Source organism: Vipera ursinii (assembly GCF_947247035.1).
Source record: "Vipera ursinii genome assembly, chromosome: 1".
NCBI lineage: Eukaryota > Metazoa > Chordata > Lepidosauria > Squamata > Viperidae > Vipera > Vipera ursinii.
The window spans coordinates 23351168-23366392 of record NC_139512.1 but is presented as its reverse complement, the minus strand read 5'-3'; the positions used below and the strand labels follow the sequence as shown (position 1 = coordinate 23366392).

General features: G+C 43.4%; 2 protein-coding genes across 3 annotated transcripts in view; one reads left to right on the top strand and one right to left on the bottom strand.

The window, feature by feature from the left end:
- Positions 1-15225, top strand: part of GNG2 (G protein subunit gamma 2) — a 432181-nt gene that overhangs the window by 114257 nt on the left and 302699 nt on the right. The window lies entirely within an intron of this gene.
- NID2 (nidogen 2) overlaps positions 1-15225 on the bottom strand; it is a 70399-nt gene that overhangs the window by 39047 nt on the left and 16127 nt on the right. Inside the window, exons 4-6 of the mRNA XM_083368724.1 lie at positions 8349-9049; positions 2301-2450; positions 838-1083 (exon numbers count right to left, since the gene is read on the bottom strand). Of these exons, the coding sequence (XP_083224850.1) occupies positions 838-1083; positions 2301-2450; positions 8349-9049 (1097 nt within the window). The remainder of the gene's footprint in view (positions 1-837; positions 1084-2300; positions 2451-8348; positions 9050-15225) is intronic.

The window sequence follows — 15225 nt, the reverse complement described above, 5'->3', positions numbered from 1 at the left end:
GAAATAAGAGATGATAAAGAGTTGGCGGGATGGAGAGCTAGAGGGGAAGCCCACGCTTTAAACTAATTGGGGAATATGATTTATGACTATTAACTGGAGAAGAGAATTGTGTTTTGATACTATGTGCTCAGGGGAAGGGAATTCAGTTTTTGGCTTTGATTATGTTAGTGCCGATGCTATGCTACTCAAATAAAGATTCTTTAAGGTAAACAATGCCTCGAAGTTCTTTGAAGAGTTTCATCTGTCGGAACCAAGACAGTTCTACTGTAACTTTGAACAGTCACTAAATAAATGGTTGTTAAATTGAGGACTACCTGTACATTTATGGCTTTGATGTTTCTTGCACACAAATTTGTTTGCATCAAAACCACATTCACACAGATGGGATTTGCCAGCCCCACTCGTGTCAGCAGAAGGGGCATGCAGTGTCAGATAAGGAATTTCAGCTGACGGAGTCTAGAAGGCAGAGTCTTTTCTGTCATGGCTCCCACCCTCCCCAGGCCAGATCTGCTCTCACCCTTTTGGCTTTCCAAAAGGCCTGGAAGACATGGCTATGCCAAATTAGCCCAGGACCCTAATGGGGTTGTGGCATGTTGGAGGTATCTAATGGAGTAGAGAACATTCCTCTCTGTGAACACTTTGCATCCTCCCTTTCCATCCTGCTTAGTTTTATTTTAATTGAATTTTTAAATTTAAGATCTTTACTTATTTCTTTTAATGTTTATTCTGCATTTTATTCAATGTCTGTAAACCACCCTGGCAAGATGGGCAACCTATAAGTTTGATAGACAAATAAATAGCCTCATCTGTTTTGGATGAGGGCCATGTTCTACTCACCAGTGATGCTGAAGCCATTTTCGTAGCCAGGTTTCTCCAGAGCAAAAAGCCAGCCAAACAGGCCCCCGATGGGTGCCAATGGCATCAGGGATGAGGCAGCTGGCTGAGGCACATGGCTGATAGCTGTGTATGCTCTTCCATCATTGCCAACAATGTAAGCATGTAGGTCTACTTCACTAAAACGCACTGGCGTTTGTCCTACCAGGAGGTTTCCGCTCACTTTGCCATTTAGACGATGCGCAGCTCCTAAGAAGCAAAGCCATCATCAGCCAGCTAAGGACCAGAAGATCCCAGAGACAGCCATCATTGAAGATTTTACACAGGGAAATCTATTTCATGCATTAATATCCATACCACGATAGAAGAAGAGGATTTAAAATTCCTAACTGTAAGATCTTCCTTGGAAAGGTTCCCAAAACATGCTAAACACTTCAGCTCAAGTCAATAAAACACATACCATGCTAGGCCCACAAAATATTCACAGAATATTTTAACACAATAGTTGTGTTCCAATAATACACTGAGCCACCAGCTACCAATCCTGTTTTAGTCTATTTTATCCATTGCACAAGTTCCTTCCAGATGTTGTTTATTTTTTTGAGGCTGAACTGAAGCACAAAAAGGCAGGAGGAACCCCTTCAGAGATGTTTGTACAATGAAATACAAGCATTCACACATAACTTGGCTTATCTGTAACTACCGGTATGAAAGTGCAAGAACACGACTTTCTGATTAGAACGTTACCAAAATTCTTCTCTTGTGTAAGGAATTGGGGGAAAAAACAACATTGTTTTTCTGCACAGAACTACACCTAACCCTCAAAACAAACTTAAAATCACTTCTTCAAGCTCTAAGGGTCAGAGAAAGTGCTTTATTTTTTCTTTCTATAGCAGACAACTCCGTGTCCTGTTGGGTCATCATTTCAGAGATATTTCCTTACCTAACAGACAAACAGATTAACCAAGAGCAAAAAAAGCAGTGGGAATAGGAGTAACTTTGGGCTTCCTGCTGGGTTGACTGAAGGCAGCCACCCTCAGACAGCTGATGGTGAAGCCAGTGTAGCTAGCCAGTCCTCTTTATCCCCAGTGACTAAAAAAGTCTACCAGGCATCTAGAAGACAAAAGAAGGATCAGCCTACTGAATCTCTGGGGGAGTGTGGCAGTGAGTAGCACTGAAGCATTCACAAATTTGACAAATTTCAATCCCACGACAATCATGGGACCTGATTTTGGATGCATTCTGTAAGTTAGCTCACATGAGGTACCTTGATTCAAAAATTGCTGCCCTATAATGCACTGTTTTGTCCATTTAAAGGTTACAGACAGAAGAGTTTTAGTGGCAGATGGCAGAATTATTCATGCTGTGGTTGCACACATCTGCCCAAGGAAAAACAGAGACTGGCACAGAGACTTCTCAGATCCCCGACAAATTTCAGTGGCATCTAGAAATGTAAATGGACGTACCTTCTGGCAAGCAGTGCCTGCCATTCCCGTAGAACTTGGACTGACAGTGGCAGCAGAAGCCAGTGCTATAATCGGTGCAGAAGGCATTTGGGGAGCATTGGCTGTGGTAATCCTCACACGTTTCCACATTGGCAGTGCTGTATGTGAATACTAAAGGGAAAATATACGGTTACAAGGGAACAAGACATTCTTCTCTGATCTGGTGCCACCTGTGGTTTGGAAGGACTCCCAGATTCCCAGCCAGCCTTCTCAGGTTGCACAAGAATATTCTTCCACATCATCCTGGCCTACCACACACCAGTCAATATTTGTCTCACAATTTGGATGAGCACCATTCTCAGTGGTCACACTTATATGGGCGAGGCCAAAATTTTCTACGGTTCCCCTCCTCCCATCTTTGGAGAGTTTTCCTTCAATCTTTAAAATACATTTGAAAGTTGCTCTTTTTTATTGATTCTGAGGAATAGAAGCCTTTTTTTCTCTGACTGAGGAGCTAGTTGTGTTGAGAGGGTTCCATTACTTTTATGCTGTACATTGTATAGGTTTTGCCTAATGAGTTATGTATTGTTAGTAAGTTTTATGTGGTCTAGTTTATTTACTATTTTATTCTAAATAACCATTTCATATCCATAGTAAAATGCATAAATTATATTATATTAAATACTATTACTCCTTAAAGTTGAGGTATTTAGGTTTGTAATATATGTTAATTTTATAATTTTGTATATTTTAAATAATTGATAGTTCTTTATTTTTGTTGCACATTTAGTTTTTAAGCATGATGTAAATAACAGCATATGATGATGGTGGTGATGGTTGGTTGCAGCATAGTCATCCAGATGTTTAGAATGCAGTTGGCATTTTTATCAACCTATCAAGTCCTTTCCAAGAACACGGGTTAGACAAATGTGGATGTTTGATGATATTACAGATATGGTCACAACACTGTTTTTATTATTATTATTATGGTCCATCATACAGTCAGCCAGATGGATTTGACATTTTTATCCATGTATCAAGTCCTTCTCAAGGACCTGGGATAGGCAGAAGCTGTTATTTGACAGTGTTAAAGGTATTGTTGCAGGATGTAAGCTGTTCCAAGTAAAAGTGCCTTTTGCAACTGACCGATGATTGTCTTCAAAAGCAAAGTCAAAACACTATGAGTTTATACTTTCAAATCCACTCTTCTTTTCGGCAACTCAGACTATAAGTTTCATCTAGAAAGCCTCCATCAAGGCAGTGACCTGTTATAGTTTATCCAGAATGAGGAGTACTGTACCTCTTGGCAAAAATCTTTCTTTCCCCCCCCCTTTTGTTCTTTTTAAAAGGAAAGCCTGAAATGTTCTGGCTTTCTGAACATATTCTGAAATGTTTTGGTATTACAATAAATGTTTGAACTTAATTTAAAAAAATAACTATTAGGGGAATGAACAACCAGTGATACTCTCCAGATGTGCTGGACTTTACTTTCTGTATCCCAAATCAGTTTAGGAATGGTGTAAAATTTAGCCCAGCACTTCCCATCAATGAAAGGGAAAAGCTAGAATAGGATACTTTACCTAATCCATGCCATGCTCAAACAGAGCTGCTGCGTCTGTGTGTCCATCATTCATATTTCACTTCATACAAAATGAAGCCAGAGATGTTGCTAACTGGAGTAGACATTAGGAAACATATCTTGCCCACGTTTAAAGAGCTGGCAGCTCTTTCTGAACACGATGTAAAGTGTTATTCATTTCTACACAGTTCATCCTTACTTGAGACCTGGATATTTGAGGAGGAACTTCTCCCTTAGAAGCCTGTCAAACCTTCTGAAGCCCTCTTTAAGGGTCTTGCCCTTATGTGAAATTAAGCTCTTCTCGGTTATGACATCTCTTATATAAAGCTGATCTATATGTAAGTTTTTGCTACCAAGCAAAACAGCCATTTTTCTTTTGTTGTTGGCTCTGCAGTCCTTCACAGACTTTTTTTTGTCCTCACTTTAAAATTAATGTTATTTAAGAATTTCTACCAAACATAACAGATCCTTCAAAGCTTTGCATTTGAACCTTGCATTATAAACACATCAATACAAACATTTTATTCATTTATTTCTTGGTCTATTTGTATATGAGCTGGGTAATTCTATGTGGCTTACGCCGCAGAGTTAAAAATACTGGAAAAATAACAGCTAATAACGAATAGCCGAGTCCAGAAGAGTAAATGGTACTCATCGGTAAGGGGACAACTCAAACACCTATCCCACCAAAAACTACCTTTGGGAGCAGATCCCTATAGCCTACCTCAGGACCTGCAAAATGAAGAGATCTTTGTGGAAACCCAATAGCATCAGCCTCATCAGGATCAGCCTCAATAAGATCAGCAGAACATATTATTGGCAGTTCCCTCCCTTCCATCCAGAACATAACATGGAAGCACTGCTTGAGCAGGGTCCCCAAGATTGTCTGGGATGCTACACATCCTCTTCACGACCTGTTTTTCTTGTTACCTTCTGGGAGGAGGCTTCATGGTATCTGAAGCAGAACATCCAGATTCAGTCACAGTTTTGTTCCATACAGTATTAACCTTCTTAGGGTACCGCTGGTGAAGGATTGCCGGCGGGTGACTCCCATAGAGAGGGCCTTCTCTGTGGGTGCGCCTGCCCTATGGAACCAACTTCCGATGGAACTTAGGACTGCCTCCGACCTCCGCTCATTCCGCCAGAACCTGAAAACTTGGCTCTTTGAGCTGTCGGGACTAGACTGAGGGGTTTTAATTGGGTTTTAATGTTTTAACTTTTTAAATTTTGGGCTCTAAATTTAATTAACTGTTTTAATTAACTGTTTTAAATTTTTTAACTTTTGTATGGTATGATTTTAATTGCCCTGTAAACCGCCCTGAGTCCTACGGGAATAGGGCGGTATATAAGTCAAAATAATAAATAAATAAATAAATAAATAAATAAATAAATAAATAAATAAATAAATAAATAATCTCTAAAGCTTCCTCTTTCTGTAATGCATTCAAGATGGAGAGTGATTAATATTTATATGTTATTTATATGTAAGGGTGTAGTTTTATACATATGTTGTATACACCATGTTTAAACATTTGCTATGTATGTGTACACTTTTGAGAGCAAGCAATAAAATTTCCTTTTTAATGTGTGCCAATGTGCCCACAGTAAAAAATGACAATAACGACATCTATCTATCTGTCTGTCTGTCTCATATCACAGGGAGCAAATCATTCCACAGGGTAGGCATGGCTCTCAACATCTACTAGATCCCCCCAAATGACAAGCCTTGGTAGCCCAGACCTGGAGGATGCCAACTTTTCCAGATGTTACTAGTCAGGCAGAAAAATAAGAAAAAGATAGTCTCGTGGATAAGGAGGACTGAAACCATGAATGGCTTTATAGATGACATCAGTCCTGTGAATTGTATTGGGAAGCCCCTCAGTAACCAGTGCAGCTCACAGAACAGTGGTTCATATAACCACCTGTGCACTCTGAACCAATAACTTCTAAATGGTCTTCAAGAGTAACACCACGCTGAGCATTACAATTATCTAAACAGGAGGTAATTAGCAGATGAGTAGCTATTGGAATTGCCTCCCAATCCAGGTAAAGGCATTGTTAGCATACAAGATGGATCTCTACAAACAACTCACATTTGCTCATTGAGCAGGAAGACAGTAAATCATTGTAAAAAGCAGATCCTTGAAACTAAAGGCAGTTTAGGCTTTAAAGGGCTAGGCTTTATTTAGCCTGCTCCATCCCCCACCCCTCATCTACACCCTTATGGCCTCTAAGCACCAGGACAGGACTTTTACAGCAATATTGTTTAGCCTGAGACTGAGATGTAAAGCTGGGTATCATCTGTTATGCCAGCAAATGTCCTTGCCCAGTGGCTTGTTGAATAAACAAATCATTACAAATCAAAAGCATGTGGCCCAGGACTGTTGTTAATGGTGACCTAAAGGAAGTGTCAAAGCTGTGCTGAACCATGCACGCATTTATTTTCTCCATGCCTCAGAGTCACATTGGACCTGAGAATGTGATCTCCTTGGGGAGAATCTTTACTAAACAGAAATCTGTGTTATTCATAAATAATCCAACAGCAAAAAGTGTGGCCTGCTAAGTGCTTGGCACCCCCAATGCTCAGATTCAGCTGGCATTAAAAGCTGGAGGCTTACTGAGGGTTGGGGTTTTTTTTGTAAGCCACCGTTTGAACACCAACATCATCTCCTGTCAATCATTTGGAGCACAAATCCTAGAGGATGAAAAATGGGCGTTAACTGCAGTATATCAGTGACTTGATTGCATATAGAGCCATGGTGGTGCAGTGGTTAGAATGCAGTATTGCAGGTTAATTTTGTATTCCCACTGCCAGAAGTTTGATCCTGACTGGCTCAAGACTGACTCAGTCTGCCATCCTTCTGAGGTCAGTAAAATGAGGACCCAGATTGTTGGGGCAATATGCTGACTGTAAACCACTTAGAGAGGGCTGTAAAGCACTATGAAGTGGTTATATAAGTCTAAGCTATATAGTAATAGCTATTGTTAAGTGCTATTACTATATAGAGCAGGGGTGTCAAACTCAATTTCATTGAGGGCCACATCAGCATTGCAATTGCCCTCAGGGGGGCTGGTGGATATGGCCTGGGTGAGTGTGGCCTACTGGGTGGGCGTGGCTAGTGTATGGCCTACTGGGTGGGCATGGCCAGCTCTACATCATTCACATCAAGGGTGCCTATGGGGGTCTGGGCAGGAGTGGGACAGATCTGAGGGTCTCTGGCAGAAGGAGGGTCTCTGGGCCATGGCCAAGGCAGTGGGGGCCGTTCCCTCACTGTTTCCAGGATGGCTTCGCGGGCCACATGAAACCACTATGCAGGCCAGATCTGGCCCCCGGGCCTTGTGTTTGACATGTCTGATATAGAGGGTGATATTAGAGATTAAGCCTGGGATATAGCCAGGGCTTTTTTTGTCATAGAACGCATGGAACAGCATTCAGGCACCTTTTTTTGAACGGAAGAACCGGTTCCTCCTAAGCTGGCAGCGTGACTACAGGTATGGCTGGAGAGCGATTTTGTGGACCCCCAGCAGCCCAATCCAGGCTCCGGAGGCCTGGAAAAGGCCTCTGCTGCCCAGATCTATGGCTGCAGAGCGATTTCACACAAACACACACCCTGGCTGATCCAGGCTCTGGAGGCCTTTTCTAAGCCTTCAGAGCCCGGATCCATGGCCTTGGAGCAATTCTGCGGCCCCTGAGCAGCCCAATCCAGACTTCAGAAGCTTGGAAAAGGCCTCCAGAGCCCAGATTTGGCCATGGGGGGCTGTGGATGCGTCCCCTGGCCTAAGATCAGAGTAACAGCAGGAACCGTGGCAGAGAGGAGACAGACCTTTTCCAGGTTAGTGATCTGCACCTCGGAAGCTCCCTAAAGTGGTTTCTTCTCCCCCCTCCCCCCCCCCCGGCTCCGTAAAGCCCTATCGACTGGAGTAAGTTCCGGCACCTTTTTTATATATATATATTAAAAAAGCACTGTATATAGCTATTTGTTCTGTGAAAGTTACTAGTATACAAAATTTCCTCACTGCTGGGTATCCTGTTTCATGATGTAAAGGGTTATAATCAACCTCCTCTCTCTCTCTCTCTCTCTAAATGAATAATTTTCAACAGTCAATATGCTAAATATCAACAACCTGACTTGTTCTATGTCCCCATGGACTGCTATTCTTGTCAGCAATCAGGACTTCCTAGAATTTTGCTTGTTTGTTCATTTGTATATTTGTCTGGTCTCCTAGATCACTTCAGTAATGACTGACCTAGGTAGCTTATATTCCTAATATACAATAACACGATTAAAACTATAACCATAATAAGAACAATAGTTATTTCAAATCATACTGTGCCAAGGAACAATGGCCTAGGTAGATACTCAAGCCCTGAGAGATTTTGAAGGTGACAGCCACCTCTTTGAACATCATGCAGCATTAGCAGTAGTTTCAAACATGATTTAGAGATCAGAAGTTCAGAATATGGTTATTAGGAAGTCTTGTGAACTTACCATCTGGGTTGAAACTAACATCCTCATTTATACCAATGACCCGTCTCCTGGGGCTGAAGGGAGGAGCATGATCTGGGAAGCTTTCAAGAATAACTTCACCTTCTGGATAGACAGGAAAGGGTTCTGTGTCTAAAGGGGAGACTCTCTTTTCTTCTTGAGGCAGTCGGGCATCTTCATTGCCAGGGTGTCCCAACAAGGTGGCAGTGACCCCCTCAATTGGGCTCTCATACACCGTAGACAGGGAGAGAGTCCTGTCTTCAGAAGATGGTGCAGATGGTGCTTCCTCTACAGGATTTAAGGAGATAGAATCCAGGACAGAATAAGATGGAGGGTGTCTGGATGCTGGGTAATGAAATGCAGATTCCAGTTCTAAATCTTGTTCAGCGCCAGAAGGCCTTGGCTTGCTATGATCTAGTTCATCATGAAGATTTGGGCCGGTGCTGGATTCCATTTCAGGCTTAGTGGGGCTTACAGGCAAGTACTCAAAGTCATCTTCAGTCCCATCATAGAAGGGATCTGCATAGTCAAGTGTTAAGTCAGGGTATTCAGCTTCCAAAGCACTGTGATAAACAGAGCTGCTCTCTGGATTTCTTGGTGAAGGAGAAAGCTTCCCACCCACTGCAGCTGGGACCACATTATCCAATGGGGAAGTGCTGCCAATATGGAAGGCCCATAGACCTGGGATCCCTGCATTGCTGATCCTGTGTGAAGACAGAATAAAAGTTAGAACCAGACATAGCATGAACTAAATATTAAATTTACTAAAATAAACAACACTGCCTTTCCTCACCCATAATAAAATGGGAAGACTGGATTACAAAGAATATAGCATTGGAGTTCTGTTTAATTTTCTTTTTTCATAGGTGGAAGGGAGTGTTTCAAATACAGTCCTCTTCCTATTGGGTAAAGAAATTATACTTTGTGGAGTGGCAATGCACACTGAAATAGAAAGGCAGCATGCACATGCGCACAGATATACATAACACACACACTTTCACAAAGAAGAAGCTTTCAATGATTTGATTTCCAACAGTAGGTAGAAGTATCTAGAACCACACCCCCTCCCAAAGAAAGAGTAACAAGGGATGGCTGTGCAAATATTGAAAGGATGTAAGAGAACTATGAAGGAATCAAACCATGGATGATCTAGTCTTCCATCTTATTTTCCCCAGGGCTCACCCAAATGTCACTGGTTACTGGAATGGGGAAATCTGGTTTATTTCTCATTTGGGGAGGCTGCTAGCACAAATAAAGCACAGCCTAATACACAAGGTTGCTATCTAATAAATTATGGTACAAGCAGGAAGGGAAATAAGGAACAAATAGGAAGATTGAGACAACGCAAAAATTTCTTTATCCTTTGGAAATGAAGTTCTGTCATATAATACAGTCCTGGAATCATAATCATCCTTATTTATTTCAAAATTTATACATTCTCTACTTCCATAAAAATCTGCTGCATAGCACAGATTTTTGAAGATACATCTGCTTAAAGAGGCCATGATGTTGTCTCACATCATTCCCAAGCAAGAAAACTCATTTGTCCAAGAACTTTATTCAATCCCTGTCCTCTTTGCGTTCAGAAGGGTGAGGCATGGCTCATAAGTTTCCACTTATATCAAATGGGGATTTGATTATTATTTTATTATTTTTAATAATGTTTCTAAATGTGCACCTTTACATTTGTTTAGGCATTTCTTTTTGTTCTTGTCGATGACCTTGAACATCTATTTGATGTTGAGGTAAAAGACGAGGTACATATCAATGAATATGAAAAGCTATAACAATAAAAAGGAGTGTAATGGACATTTCTCCATCCACAGACAGCTAGATCATATTACTAACTACAGTAGTAGTCACAGGCCTCATTAAGGAGGAATATTGGCATGGGAGGCAACCATCTGACCTGGAGTAGCCATACAGCCGAGCAACCATATAGCACAGATGCAACTGGATTCCAAAATGGTAGAGAGGAATCAACATGTACCCACTGAGCATAGACTAGTTGAAGGCATCAAGAAGCAAAGAAGCAAAATATTTGCACTGGAGAAGTGGAGAGAGAGAAATCACAGAAAGTTTTAAAAAATCAGTAGCCATATAATTATCCAGGGAGATGAGCGTTTGGGAAGGCAGGAAAGAATCAAGGGAACATCTGATATGGGGCCCAGGTCAGGAGGAAATGGAACTAGAAACGTAAACATTACTGAAGTAGAGACTCAAGGGCTGCTGGACTTCCTTCCCTTACTTGGGTTAAGCCAGGGGTCTTCAAACTCAGCATGCCTGGCTGAGGAATTCTGGGAGTTGAAGTCCATGAGTCATAAAAAGGGCCAAGTTTAAAGACCCCTGGGTTAAGCAGACAACTAGATATAATTAATTGCTAAAATATGGATGGGAGGTGTGGGCTAGGGAAGAGACTGATTTTGTGTGTACTTGTAGTTGTTCCTTTTGTGCTCATTGTGCAAACATTAGACTAACATTTGTATCATAAAATAACTGGTTAAATATTTAGATATGGGTTCCTAGCCTATCTAAACAAATAAAATATTCTTTGTAAAAAGTTTATGTAGCAGTCGCTCCCTTGCCATTATTTATGCAGATGCTTCTCAAGTCAGCCAGATACAAGAGAGGGAACAGCTGGCTTTTGATAGTGGGAATTATAAATGGCAGCTGTTCTTTTACAAGCTCGACTCCTTGCGATGGTCATGTTTCAGTGAAAAATCTAAACCTTGGCCTCCCGTTCTCTCCTCAAGCACTTTAATGCTATGAAGTCTGAACTGTTACAAATAAGTAGCTCTTAATAAGATATTCCAATAGATCGCTTTGGTCTTCTTCATCCTCCTTGATAAGCAGCTTTTCCTGTCCTAATACTTTCCAGATATAATGGACTATAACACCCATCAGGCCTAGCCATGATTATTGACATGGAGCTGGGAATGAGACAGAATCCAACATTTCAGAAGGGGACCTTCAGAAGACTTTTTATTTTTATCTGATAGACCAATAGAAAATCCAACAGATTTTATCTGTTTCTCAACCTTAGTAACTTTCAGATGTGTGGATTTCAACTCCCAGCATTCCCAACCAGCAAGCCAACGCACACACACATCCTGATGGCCATTGATGACATTTTTTAAGAGAGAGAGAAGGGGGGAGGAAGGGAGGGAGGGAGGGAGGGAGGGAGGGAGGGAGGGAGGGAGAGAGAGAGAGAGAGAGAGAGAGAGAGAGAGAGAGAGAGAGAGAGAGAGAGAGAGAGAGAGAGACCTAAACCTGTTTTAAAAGTTACAAGGGGACAAGCAAGTGTGCATAGATTTGCTCATTTCTATAATATATTCTGCTTCTTCTAGACACAGTAATAACCAGCTCATTTGTCAATGAAAATTTGTTGGATACTGGATCTTCACTCCATGTCAATGTTTTGGATTAATTATAATACTAGTGTTTGACTTATGGATGACAACAAGTAACAGAGGATAATGACAATTTACCAGGGAAGTAATAACTCTGTCTTTTCTTACTAGATGAATAGCAAAAAATAGCAAGCTTTGAGCATGAAGATGGTCATAGATGATCAATTATCAGAGATAATCTACAGTAATTTTGTAATAAAGGCAAATATCTGTAGCTTGGGTGGAGGATGAGGGTGAAGATTCATTCTTCAAGCTTGTGGGTTGGTTCTGAACGTTTCATTACCAGACTAGATAACATCTTCAGTAGAGTTTAGGGCAGGGGTAGGCAACCTCGGCTCTACTATGACTCGTGGACTTCAATTGAGTACAGGGTCAATTTAATATTTTTAATTTGGTTCTTAATTTTTGTATTTTGGATTTTTAATTCCCTGTAAACCGCCCTGAGTCCTCAGGGAATAGGACGGTATATAAATATAAATAAATAAATAAATAAACTCCCAGAATTCCTGAGCCAGAATGAGTCATAAAACCGACCAGGTGGTTCTGCCCCAGGCGCCTAATGGACCCGAAACGGTTCCAGAGGGCGCTTGGGCCTATACCCATCACCCTTACCCACAGCCCAGTCGATGTCCTGGTGGATGCCTGGGAAAGGGCGGCCGCCGGGGCACTTGACTGTGTTGTACCCTTGCGACCTCTGACCCGGCGCAGATCCCGTTGGGCTCCATTGTTCTCTGCAGAGCTCCAGGAGATGAAGGGTCGGAGACGGGGTCTAGAGAGCGGTTGGAGGTCCAGCCGGTCCGAATCTGATCGATTGCAGCTAAGAACCTTTATAAGGTCTTATCTTGCGGCGATAAGGATGGCGAAGTCTAACTACTTTGCTGCCCTTATCGCGTCCGCAGATAATTGCCCGGCCGCCCTGTTTAGGGTAACTCGCTCCCTCCTTAATCAGGAGGTGAGGGAGGATCCCTTACAGGGACGAGCCGAGGAGTTTAGTCATCATCTGGCGGACAAAATCGCTCAGATCCGGACCGGTCTGGACTCTGACTGGGCAGAGTCTGATGTGGAGGAATCGGACGGTCTTGAGCATGTTATCTGGACTGAGTTCGATCCTGTTTCCCCTGATGATGTGGACAGGATCATGGGGAGGCTGAGCACCACCACCTGTTTGTTGGATCCGTGCCCCTCCTGGCTAGCTTATGCGGCCCAGGAGGGGACACGAGGCTGGTTCCACACAGTAATAACTGCTTCTTTGAAGGAGGGTGTCTTCCCTGCTGTCTTGAAGGAGGTGGTAGTGAGACCCCTCCTCAAGAAGCCTGCCCTGGACCCGGCTGTTTTAAATAACTATCGTCCAGTCTCCAACCTTCGCTTTTTGGCGAAGGTTGTTGAGAGTGTGGTGGCGCATCAGCTTCCTCTGTTCCTGGAGGAAACTGATTATCTGGACCCGTACCAATCGGGTTTCAGGCCCGGATACAGCACGGAGACGGCATTGGTCGCGCTGGTGAATGATCTCTGGCGGGCTCGGGACAGGGTTTGTTCCTCTGTCCTGGTCCTATTAGATCTCTCAGCGGCTTTTGATACCATCGACCATGGTATCCTACTGCGGCGTCTCAGGGGGTTGGGAGTGGGAGGCACCATTTTACGGTGGTTCTCCTATTTCCTGGGCCGTTCACAGTCGGTGTTGACGGGAGGGCAGAGATCTGCCCCGAGGCCTCTCATTTGTGGAGTTCCTCAGGGGTCGGTTCTCTCACCCCTCCTGTTCAACATCTATATGAAGCCGCTGGGTGAGATCATTTGTGGTTTCGGGGTGGGGTATCATCAGTATGCTGATGATACCCAACTTTTTCTTTCCACCCCGAACCAACCCAGCGATGCCCTCGCCGTGATGTCCCGGTGCCTGGAGGCGGTCCAGGTCTGGATGGGGAGAAACAGGCTTCGTCTCAATCCCGCCAAGACTGAGTGGCTGTGCATATCGGCATCTCGGGTCAACCAGACTATTCCATCTCTAACGATGGGGGGTGAGGTGTTACCCCCCGTTGATAGGGCTCGCAACTTGGGCATCCTCCTGGATTCACGACTCAATTTTGAAGACCATATAGGAGCCGTGACCACGGGGGCTTTTGCCCAGGTTCGCCTGGTGCGCCAGTTGCGACCCTATCTGGACCGAGATGCTCTACGCACAGTCACTCATGCGCTCGTGACCTCCCGTTTAGACTACTGCAACGCTCTCTACATGGGGCTGCCCTTGAGGACCACTCGGAGGCTTCAGCTGGTGCAGAATGCGGCCGCGCGAGTTGTGATGGGGGTTTCCCGATACTCCCATGTAACACCTCTACTCCGCGAGCTGCATTGGCTTCCGGTTGCCCTCCAGGTGAGATTCAAGGTGCTGGTGATGACCTATAAAGCCCTAAATGGCTTGGGTCCGGGATATCTGAGGGAACACCTGCTGCCGGCATCAAGTTCCCTTCGTCCAGTGCACTCCCACAGGGAGGGTCTTCTCAGGGTGCCACCGGTAAGAGATTGCCGGCGGGTAACACCCAGGGATAGGGCCTTCTCAGTGGGGGCGCCTGCCCTTTGGAACCAGCTGCCAGTGGAGCTGAGGACTGCCCCCGACCTCCGTTCATTCCGCCGGGGCCTGAAGACCTGGCTCTTCGAGCTCTCTGGCCCAGGCTGAGGATTAATCTTATTTTAACTGGGGTTTTTATTTAGACAGGGACACATATAATTTCTTTTAAAATTTGTTTTTAACTTTTGTATTTTGGTTTTTTAATCACCCTGTAAACCGCCCTGAGTCCTTCGGGAAAGGGCGGTATATAAATGTAATAATAATAATAATAATAATAATAATAATAATAATAATAATAATAATAATAATAATAATAATAATAATAATAATAAAAAGAGCTGAGTTTGCCTACCCCTGGTTTAGGGGATGTCAGTCTCAGTGTTCTTCTGTTTAAAAGGGCTTTGTGTGATCATTAGGTCTTGTGATGAGTAGGGGTAGGTGTGTCAAGTGAGGATCTTGCAATGGGTCTTGTGATGGGTCAGGTGGGAGTGTGTTGTGAGAATCTTGTAAGGAGTCTTACATCAGGTAAGGGTCATTGGGAAGTGAAGTGCTGGTTGGGGGGGCTTGTGTGGATTGGCTGAGCATTGATGATATCTCTGTTTGGCTGTGTGGTTGATTTGGATTTTGAGGGGTTTGTAGGCTGGTTGTAGGTCAATGTCTTGAGAAAGACATCAAGCAGCTGCTTCTCTTCTGCTTTTCTTAGTGTTGTGATGTTGCAGTGTGTCTGGCCCTTCTGAAGAGGGTCTGGACACAGCCTCTTTTGTGTGCGGTGGGGTGGTTTCTTGTGAAGCTGAGGATCTGGTCCCTGTGTGTGGATTTGTAGTAGATGCAGGTTTCCAGTTCTCAGTTGCACATGCAACCACAAGACTCCTCTACACCCAGGTTCTATGGACTCCCCAAAATACAC